The sequence below is a fragment of the Cibotium barometz genome, chromosome 26 (genome assembly GCF_041138505.1).
Source record: "Cibotium barometz isolate CiBa-2024 chromosome 26, ASM4113850v1, whole genome shotgun sequence".
NCBI lineage: Eukaryota > Viridiplantae > Streptophyta > Polypodiopsida > Cyatheales > Cibotiaceae > Cibotium > Cibotium barometz.
Genome location: NC_141071.1, coordinates 26,097,584 through 26,108,783, shown reverse-complemented (window position 1 = coordinate 26,108,783; position 11,200 = coordinate 26,097,584). Strand labels below are relative to the sequence as shown.

Below are 11,200 nucleotides of genomic sequence, written 5' to 3'. Positions count from 1 at the left end.
TACCCCCCCCCCCCCCCCCCCCCCCCCAACAACAACATTTTGTGATGGGAGTTGTCAGACTCTTAATAAGGTTTTCGCCACTGTGACCTGCAATGGAGTTCCCCCGGCCACCCCTCTCCCCCGCCCCCAGCTCCATGTCTTAATCCACCCTTATAAGAGGGTTTTGAGGATGAAGACGGCCGTTTGTGCCTACTTTCAATAGTTACCCCACCAATATTTACCAACAAAAGTAGATTTCAGGGAAACATACAAATTTTAAAAACATCACAGAAACTGTGTTGTGAAATAATTACCCTCTAGAGAATGTCACTAGCCCCAAAAGACCACCTAGACACCTCAGATTGAGGCAAAACAACAGGGACTTACCTCAAGACAACTTGGAGACTCGTACCATATGTAGACTCACAACTTGTGGAATGTGCGCGTGGGCACATGCGGGTGTTGCCTGCAAGCCAATGAGGGGGGTACGGGAGAATTGGAAGGCACCAATAGGAGGGCAGGCTGGAAGCACGGGGAATGGAGAAGAAAAGTGGTCCGTGAGGGAAGATGCAGATGAAGGGCGAGCAGAGTAGAAGAGTAGACAGAGCAGGAAGTGGGGAGAGAATGAATGGAAAAGGGAGTGGTGGAGAAGTGCATGGAAAGGGTGAGGGGGTAAGATGTGGTGTGGGGGCATTCGCTTTGTCTATTAGAAACTTTTGCTGAAGGAGGCACAAGAAGTTATTCTTGCATTTACTAGTTGATTAAGTACTACCTTGAATATACATGACATGCACACAATTATATTATACATACCATCCACAACTCTTCCTGAAAATTCAGACCCTTTCTAATCACACAAGGATCCTCATCATAACAGTCTCAATCCAAAAAATTTCAAAGATCATATTGTAGTACAACTAAGACCTTGTTGCCTTCTTTAGGCCAGGATGTTTAACAAACCATCACAATAGAGACAAGTACACATGCTGGCTATTCTCTGGCAATGACACTTCATGGGAGCTCACAGCTGCCATTACCACACATGTGAAGATTCTCTCTTTTCCTGTATGACATTTGTGGTATTGGATGGAAAAATGGCCAGGCTTTTGAGCACTTATAAAAGCCGACAGAGAGAAGAAATGGGAAGGCCGAGTTGATGCGTTGCGTTCGGTAGTGGTTTGCAAAATGGCATCTTTCTTGTGGACAACTGGGATGCCCAAGATGTCCAGTTGTTTCAGAAACAAACCAATACACAGATTCGAATGCTCCTATCAACAAAAAAAATGCCTCACTAAGGTCACAAACAACTACCAAGGTTAATAGAGAGTGTTGCATACAAAATGACTACATATAGAAACATATAAACATACCGTGTACAGCTGATGATCACTAAGGAGGACTGCAACATTGACTAGGCTGAGCCTGACAAGCACAAACTTCCTTGCTTTCTTTTGCTTTAAACACGGCTGGCATGTGATCATGTTTGACTATAGTAAATGACCCATATCAGCTCTCGAAGATCGTATCCTTGCAGGCGACTTCTCCGTCTGCTTCATCCATTCAGAAAACTGCCATGGCTTTTGCCACCATCGTAGGTGCAGCATCCACCATTGCTGATTCCACTTCCATTTCCATAGCCGACTTTTGTTTGAATCCTGTTTCATGCATGACCCTTGTCCTGTATACACCACCTGTAAACTCACACATCATGACCAACCCTTTCTCTCTATGGTGTCAATGATGTCATTACAATGGTGTCAATGTGGAAACAACCTTTAGTGAAGCAAAGTACATCATTAATAAGATGCATGCCTTATTAAGATTTTCTGGGAATGCACTAACTCTGGAGCTTTTCAAATAACAACAGTCATTCACACAGTCTAATCTGCTGGATGCACGAGCTTGGATGCGAGTGAGTTCAACTGAGAGCTCCTCAACACCACACTTAATATCATTGTTTGCACAGCCCTGGGAAGCACAATACAACATAATTTTCAATTCAGGGTCATTTATAATTATGAGAGCATCTGCATTGATTCAGAGACCAGAATCTACACCTTATTAGAAGTTAGAAGAGCCATAGCAACAGCTTGTTCCCTCAACCGGTTTTGCCCACCGTCTACATCCCGTTTGCAAATCTCTTTCTGTTTCAGCAACTCTTTGAATGCACTAACTTTGTTTCTCAATTCACTGGTTTCCAGCTCCATCTCATGCAGTTGACACCTTCTCGCAAACAACCATGTGTTTAATTATAATGAAAACCCATGTTTTCTTGCCACTGTTCCTTGCTTATCATGTCTATGTACAAACTTGTTGAAATAAGCCATACTGGAGTGCATTAATTATACTCCACACGTCATAGATACAACTTCAATCACCACATATCGACCTAGGTACTAGAAATTTTCAATTGACAAAAAATGAATGATTCAATTAAGTAGAGTTGTTTAATACTATGCTACCATACAAGATACACATTGATGCTAGCAACTCTACAGCACTGTAGGTGGAAGATGGAAGCTGGATTTCCAATAACTTCCCAAGTAACGCTAGATCAACCAAGAAAAACTGGCCAATGTGAGTCCACAGCCCTCTCTGACACAGTGGAAGGGGGTCTTCAGGTACATAGCTTCCTCATAAGCTTGCAAAAATGGATGTGGCCCCTCAGCAAATTGTCTCTTGGTGAACTTGCTTCCTAATGCCATGGTTGTTAGAGGCGTCAGAGGTGTTTGGTACGAGGCGGGTATGGTACATGCCTCGAAAGACTCGTATTTTTTAGAGACGTTAGAGGCGTGTTAGAGGCGTCTATTTTATATATATATATATATATATAGTGATAGATAGATATATAGTGAAAGTTGAGAGAGAGAGAAATGAAATGAAATGAATGATATATTAACGTCTCTAAGAGGCCATAGTGGCCTATGAGACCAAAACTGAGAGTACATCTGAAGTTGGTGTCTCATCAAAGAGAACAACTAAATGAGACTAAAAAGTACAATAAACTGATTGTCCTATAGTTATAAGAACACAACTGTAAGACTCCGAGATGATACTGAGTAGAAAATACTGGAAAATACTGAAAAATGTATATCAGGTAGATCCATGTATGCTGATCAGTTGAAGTGTTGCCCTCTCCTTAGATCAAGTATCTCCGCCATGGGGCTGTCTAGAATGGAGAGGTCGTAGAAGCCAGGTAGGCACCTCCGATGCCGAGCAATAATGGCTCTGATCTGGCGATGGTGAGGATGCCCTGGTCGGGATCCTAGTGGTCGTGGCCGACGAGCATGACATAACTGCTCTATCACTGGTGACTCCCTGGGAGCGTGGTCGGTGCCCTGATGGCCCAATGGAGGAGGTATCAGGAGGTGTGTGGGCTGGGTTGCTGGTGCTGGTGCCGAAGAAATCTGTCAGGGTCCTCTATCTAGGTACATCATGGCTCGGCCTCCTGTCTACCAAGAGGGTTTCTCTGTGTCTCCTGAGCTTAAGTAGAAAAAATCCCAGGCATCTCTGATCCTCAAACTCCATGACCCTGCGTAACGGCCCAAAACCCTCTCGGAAGAGGCAGTGATATCTCCCTCGGATCTCATAATAGACTGTACATCGGCAAATGTAGTGTTCCTCTGTCTCTACCTCTTGGTAGCATAGCTGACAAATGCGGTCATCCAAGATCTGATGCACATATCGCCCTGTCTCAATCCGCAGCTGGTGTGATGAGGTCCGGATCTGTCCAATGGCACAACGTATCCCATGTGATAGGTGTACATCCATGTACGCCAGGCGGGTGATAAAATCATCCGGTGAGAGGTGTAGAAAATGGCTCTTGAAATGAGCCATTTTCGTGCCCAAGGGCTCAAGGGGGCTAGTCCATGTCCTCTCTGTGTCCACTCTGATTATATCCATCCTGATCACGCGGTTTTGCTCTGCGCGCGTGAGATCCAAAAATGGACAATACAGACTGTACTGAAAGGGTGGTAGTGCCTCTATCCGCAAACCATGTAGGTCAAATCATGATCTCATCTGAGCGTACCAACAATGAGTATCTCCATCCTCTGCCAACTGTATGGATGAGGTCAATGCCAATCGGGAGTACCTCTGCTGAGGGAGCTCCCATAGCCGCTGTAAAAAGGTAACTGCTTGGAATAGGGCCTCGGTTACTACTGGTGGGGCACCCAGCTCGGCACGAACAATCTCATGTGGTACTGATGATTTGCTCCGAATCATGCTGGCAATCGTCATAATCAATGGTCTCTCCATTTGCCTCCATCCCTCATTTGTCCCTCTCTGAGATCTGTGATGTATACTGGGCCCCCTAATTGGAGCTCCGTACAGGAGGGTCAGTGTGACAAGCGTATCAAATAGCCACAATTTGGTGCGTGGCTCCTGAAACTATATGTGTGCACACTGCCTCTCAAGTGCCCCCAAGGCTGCATGCCCTTGAGCTAATCTAGTTGCTGCTGCCTCCATCACGGAGAAACGCAATCCTGTGAAAGTAACTCCCAACTAGACATATGACCTGACGTACTCTACCGGCTCCCCTCGGAAAGTGAACTGAGGCTCTGATCTCGTCACCCATGCCTGTGTTGTGTGAGAGAGACTAGAGTGTATATGTATGAGCCTTGAGGGAGGGAGAGAGGGTGTGTATGACAGAGGGAGAGAGAGTGTGTATGTGAAAGAAAGAAAGCTGTATTAAATGTCTGCAAAAGGCCAAAATGACCTATGAGACCAAAATAGTCCATCCTCATCATCTGGATACATCATCAAGATTCAAGGGTACAAAGTAAAATGAAATGAACCGGTAGAGTATAGAGATAGCTCCGAAGGTGGGTATAAAAAACATCATCATCCTAGTGTGTTTGAAGTTTGAACTTTGAACTTTGGGTCTTGAGAAAGGCTTAAGGGAGGGAGGGAGAGAATGAGGGAGAGAGAGTGTGTGGGATAGGGGCTGCCTTGGGCCCTTAAAGCCCCCGTCTAAAGACTCAAACCAGCAAAAAAAAAAATTTAAAATAATAATAATAATTATAATTATTATTATTATTATATATTTATTTATTTTGGTGGATGCCTTGATCAGGCAGTCGTACGCCTCGTACGCCTCAAACTGTTAGAGGCACGCCTCGTAACAACTGCCTGATGCATTAGATACCTAACAAGTTTGACAGGTCCTCGCTTCAACCCCTCTTATAAACTGATACAAAATGACCAGGTGAGGACCAACACTATTGATGGCTTCCATTGAGGATTTGTGTGATCAGGGAGGCCGCGGGAGTCACCGAGGAACCTAAGGTGGCTAGAAGCCTTGATACAAGTACAGATGAGAAAGTGGATAGATCCATCACTAGATTTTTTCCCAGGTAATGATTATTCAGATTGGAAGAATATGGCACTGGATGTTGTGCCCAAACCGTGATGAATATACAGAATTTTCAAGACAGGTAAAATTGATTTCTATAAAAGATTGTCTGAATTTAAAAGGATTGTTTTCAAATGAAATGGGTGTGTGTGCAAATCGTTGTGTGTCCGTGAAAGCATAAGTGACTTCAAAAACTGGAGGAATTACCTGCTTTTCGTAAGTAGTGAAATTCCCCCATGCCGCTAAGAGCAGCCACTGGGGTTAGTCACTTGCCTACGATATTGTCAACGTGAGGCCCTGAGTGAAGATTCTCTACCCAAGATAAGCTTTCCACTGACCATTTGTATAGTAGAATGATGGGGTATGGGGTCTTACACCTAGCATCAGAGCATTGGATAGCCATAACTAGAAAAACAAGCCCATAAACATGGAAATTAACATAATTGGCAAAAAACTTTAACCTAAGTCTGGTATCAAACACCTAACTAATAACGAAAAATTGCCTCTTCTTCAGATGGCCCAGTTGCCGATGCCTGTTTTATCCCGTGAAGACTAGATGATCACATTTGCCTTCGACCATTTCGCAACTCAGGCTTGACAATGCACATGAGAGCAGGTAGCCATCACTCTGCACTTCGAGGATCTTTTTTTTTTTTCCCGAGAAAAGATCCTTTCATTAGTTATGTAAAAAACGCCCGTAGGGCTACAAAAGAGATCTCTCCTGCTCCTAACAGAGAGAAGAGCAGTGAATACATCATGGCAGCCCGGGAGACTCTCCCTAGGTGCTGCAAAATACAAGCATCAGTCTAAAGGACTGAGCGGCTAAATCATACAATGGGGGGGGCAAAGAGCCAAACAGGTGGCCTGTAGTGCCAACGGGGGGATCCCGTGTGAAGGGTGTAGAACGGGCCGCAGCGCCAAGTGGTATGAAAGGCCTGGCGCCGTAAAATCGCCTCATCCGAGTCTCCCCGGATGCGGTCGTACTGTCCTCGCAGGGTGTGGATCAACTCCTGCCAAATCCCCCGAACAGTCTCTGCTGGTGGCTCTAATCTCCCCTCAAAGGCCGTGAAGCACCGGGCCCCTCCAGGTGAACCAGATGGTGAGGCTGCTGAGGAGCTCCCATCGTAAATCCCTCTCCTGTGTCCAGCTGGCAGACGAGAAATCCGGTGCCGGAACCAGGCGAGGCTGGCCCCTAATAAATCTGATGGCCTGACTGCCCTGCTCCATCTCATAGCCCATAGCAGGCCCTGACGAAGTCGACCAAGCAGCGGCACCCCACGTAAACATACCCTCTGGAGAGAGGGGGGCCAGAATACGCAGTATCCGTAGCCAAATCTGCTGTGCCTGAGGGCAGTCCCAAAGGCAATGTCTCTGTGTCTCCATAGGGTGGCCGCATCGGACGCAGGCCGCCGGAAGACCGCTGTAAACAAGCCAAGTGCCAACTGCTGAGCCCCTGTGGGCGACCAGCCACTGAAAAGCCGATATCCTGCGGGCCTGTCGACTAGCCCAGAGCCGAGCCCAGAAATCCTCCAGGAACTCCTGTGATAGTCCCTGCAATCGCCAATGCCCCGCTGCCGCTGGAGAAACCGTCCTCCTCGCCGTCAAAATATGCCGTCCCAGCCGAACAGTATACTGGAAAAATGTGATCTCTGTGGCCTCAAGGGATGCATAAGGATCATGCCACTCGTACTCTCCGGGGTCCCACTGTAGCCGGGCCAAGGGGCGCGCTGCATATGCCCATATACGCCAATCCGGGAGCACGTCAGCAGGGTCGGGGTCAATATGCCACTTCCGAGAAGCGGCAGCCACTACCCGAATCCTCTGAAAGGTGCACTCTGCAACCAAAGGCGACTCCACCTCCACTCTCTGGAGTCGGCCCTCATCCTGAATCTCATAATGGAGGCATCTGCACTTCGAGGATCTTCATTTCCCGACACATTGGAAGAGAAGACACACGCGGTAGTGTGACGACCAGATCTATGCATCCCATTATGGACATACGAGGGAGAATACCATTCTCACCATAATCCGGAGAAGACCAAGAGTGATAGACTCGGTGCTTCTCTATGGACCATTGCTCCCTCACTGGAGTCCCTAACTAGAGACTACATTGGGTTACTTTTCAGATTCTCTCCTGCTTTATACCCCATCAGAAAATTGTGGTTCATATGGGTACTTTTGATAGAGTGTAAAGAGGTGTATCTTGTAGCAATTGCCTTTGCAACTTGAGATGTGGGTTCTGTGATAGTAGACTGAGACGGTAGAGTACAAATGTATTTAAGTAATAAAGAAAGGAAACATTTTTGGCTCGAGTTAAATGGGTTAAAAATATTTTCTTGGAAAAGACTTAATCAATTGTCTGCTATGTGCAGTAATCATAGCTACTACAAGAAACAATCATAACTCTAATGAAAGCCCCGAAGCTGAGATGACAAGAGAAATAGAACGGTGTTTGGCTATTTTCTGCATATGTGACCTTGAAGGACAACTCCTTGAGGGTCGTGAATGGGCACAATGGTGCCTAAATTGGGATGACCAATATAGATCCGACATGATCAATTGAGGATTATCCTCGCTGCCCTTGGTCGGGCGCCCTGGTCCGAACCTCAAATGCGGGCACCCCAAAGGGTCACTAGTCACACAAGGAGGGAATCTTCGGCTACCCACTTGACTGCTTGGACGCGGTGCTCACCCACTTGTGCTCGGCGCCTCTCACCTACTCCAATGGCATCTGTCAATCACCACTTTTAGCACTTGGCCATGCCCATTGTATAAAGAGAGACCTTGGTGTACCGAGGGAGAATCCCCAATGCAATACATAGTTTTGAGCTGTTCCAACTCTTGTCGACTTCAGCCTTGTGCATGTGCATGCCACTCTTGGCTTCTGTGTTGTATTCCGTTCTTGAGTTTGTGTGAGTGTGTAGTGGAGTGGGACAAAGAGGTCGCCATCTCCCTCGCCTGTGCCAACTCCTGAGGGTATACTGCCCTAGAGAGGACCCTAGTGATCTTCAATGTGCTGACATGACGGTCAACCGGGTCCGCTACAGGTACACTAAAAATTTGGCAATCCTGCTGGGGACTCTTGTGAGTCAAGAGTTCCCAAAATTTTGAGTCTGTGGCAGTTCATCATCTCTGCATGCCCAATACACGTTCTCAGGTGAGCTCTAGTTCTATCAGTCCCATCAAGAGTCCCCTCTCTGTCAAGTGCTACAGCCACAAACGGCTAGTCAACTTTGTGCCCCCCAAAAGCCCTCCTCTACCTCTACCCAGGCTACCCCCTCTCTCCATGCCTCGCCCTGCTCGTGCCCGCCACCTCGTCCACGCCTTTGACAGAATCTCCCTCGACACACGGATCTACTCAGAGCATCTCACGGACTAATTCCTCCTCTCTCAAGAGTGGGAAGGCATGCGCTGTGAGCTACGCTAGGCACAGGCTGCCCTCACAAGCCCGCTCAGTAGCCGCAGCACCTCAAACACCATCTTTGGCAGGCCCAGGCCTCTCTCTTGCAGTCGCGAATGAGTGCACCGAGCTGCGCCACCTTCTTACAGCATGCGAGAGCTGGCGATCCACCTTGGAAGCTGAGTTAGCTTCCCTACCAACGTGCCTCACCACCACTCTCACCTTGAGGCAGCACAGCATGACCTCTCCGAGCTACCATCTCTTAGGGTGCATGCAGCACAACTTCAAGGGCACCCCCAAGTTCGTGAAACCAAGATCAGGCACCCCCAAGTTTGTGAACCTCAAATGCGGGCACCCCAAATGGTCACCAATCACACCAGGAGGGAATCTTCGGCTACCCACTTGACCGCTTGGAAGCAGCACTCACCCACTTGTGCTCGGCGCCTCTCACCTACTCCAACGGCATCTCTCAATGACCACTTTTAGCACTTGGCTCGTGATGGCCCAAGGAGCCATGCCCATTGTATAAAGAGAGACCTTGGTGCTGAGGGAGAATCCCCAATGCAATACATAGTTTTGAGTTGTTCCAACTCTTGTCGACTTCAGTCTTGTGCATGTGCATGCACTCTTGACTTCTGTGTTCCGTTCTTGAGTTTGTGTGAGTGTGTAGTGAAGTGGGACAAAGAGATCGCCATCTCCCTAGCATGTGCCACCTCCTAAGGGTATACTGCCCTAGAGAGGACCCTAGTGATCTTCAGTGTGCCGCCACGACAGGCAACCGGGTCCGCACAGGTCCAAGAGAAAGTGGTAAGGAAGTAGGACCACCACAGGTCCAAGACAAACTGTCAAGGAAGGAGGACACCACATGTCCAGGACAAAGACTTGGTGAGAAGAGTGTGGCCACCACAGGCCTCTTCCAAAACTAGAAGTAAAGCTTGATACATGTTGGTGTGTGACAAAAACTAAATAAAGCAATGCACCAACCAAGCACAATATAGCAATAACCATTTAGCAGCAGTCCAGATGTGTATATACAATGAGCTACCATGAAAGGCAAAAAAACAGAAGAAACAGTCTGAAAAACTAGTAGGTAAAAAAATGAGGAACGGTGTGGTCCTCCAAGGTCACGGCCGTCCACCAGAACGACTCGGGGAGCTGTGATGAGCAAGAAACCGCCAAGTGGTGGCAGTGGTGCTCTAAGGAGTGCCGGCCGCACGAACAATGCCAAGACCACCAAAAGCGAACTGGAGTGTCTGTCGAATGCCGACCAAAGGCAATGAGGGTGGCTACAGGTCCCCCACCAATTAATCCGTTCACCGTCCCGGTGAACACCAGAAGCATCGAGGCACATGTTGTGGTGAAGCGTACCCATCCTCATACCTCCCGATTGGTCCATCATCTTTCACGTGCATGCAGATGCCAACATCACTGCCGTGGGTGCAGTGCTAGCCCAACCCAGTGAGAAGTACCGAATTGACTGGCCCATCTACTATGCTAGTCGCCTCCTCGACTCTACAGAAAGAAACTACATCACTACAGAAAGGGAGGCTCTGGCCTTAGTGTATGCCTGTCAAAAGTTTCGCCACTACTTACTGGAGTGTGCACTTCATGGTCATCATCGATCATCACGCTCTCAACAAGTACCTCCTCAACAAACCCTAGGTGGCGGGCCCAGTGTGGAGCTGCCTTATCTTATTCCAAGAGTTTGACTTTGAGATCCTTCTGTGGCCACGCAAACACCGTGTGATGGCGGATCATCTATCATGCATCGACTCCGGCGAGCCTGCCACCCCTACAGGTATCAATGATGATCTTCCTGATAGTGTGCTTTTCAAGGTAGATGCTGCCCCAGCTTGGTATGGGTATGTGGTTGCTCTTTTGTCCGCAGGCGAATTTCCAGCCGGTCTCTCTCCAAAGGACAAGCAACGGCTCTTGCTAAAAAACCGTCCATTTCAACTGGTGGCTGGCCAACTCTACAAAGCCGGCCAGGATGGTGTCCTCCGCCAGTGTGTCAACCCACATGAGGTCCCTCAGCTTGTGGAGGCTGCTCATTGCAGTCCATCTGGGGGTCCCTACCCTGGTCACACCACTGCTGAATGCCTTTTTCACTCAGGCCTCTGGTGGCCCACCATGTTCAAGGATTGCCGGGTTCATGCCCAATCTTGTGGCATTTGTCAAAGGTGTGCCCCCAAGCAGAGCAAGCAAGCCAACAAACCTTTCCACATCTCCTTGGGATGGTCTCCATTTGAAAATGGGGACTGGCATTGTATGGAGTCCATACTGAGTTCTGTTTTCATATACGGGCTTTAGGGACTAAAACAACATTTTTCTTTCAGACACTTTTTCCAGGTGCAACTTTCTCTCTCTAGACTACTTCCTCTCTCTAACTTTTTAAGGGTCAAATGAAGTGATTTACTCATCAGGACTTTTCCCAAAAAATTTCTTAGGAGATACAAGCAACATATCTG

At 47.7% G+C, this 11,200-nt stretch overlaps 1 protein-coding gene across 2 annotated transcripts in view; it reads right to left on the bottom strand.

Moving 5' to 3' along the window:
* Positions 1-693: 693 nt before the first annotated feature.
* LOC147623818 (kinesin-like protein KIN-4A) overlaps positions 694-11,200 on the bottom strand; it is a 106,977-nt gene continuing 96,470 nt past the window's right edge. For both annotated transcript variants that reach the window (XM_086820446.1, XM_086820447.1), the window contains 4 exons: positions 2,037-2,202; positions 1,792-1,947; positions 1,350-1,670; positions 694-1,247 (listed from right to left, as the gene is read on the bottom strand). In XM_086820446.1, the coding sequence (XP_086676572.1) occupies positions 1,467-1,670; positions 1,792-1,947; positions 2,037-2,202 (526 nt within the window). In that variant the 3' untranslated portion in view covers positions 694-1,247; positions 1,350-1,466. The remainder of the gene's footprint in view (positions 1,248-1,349; positions 1,671-1,791; positions 1,948-2,036; positions 2,203-11,200) is intronic.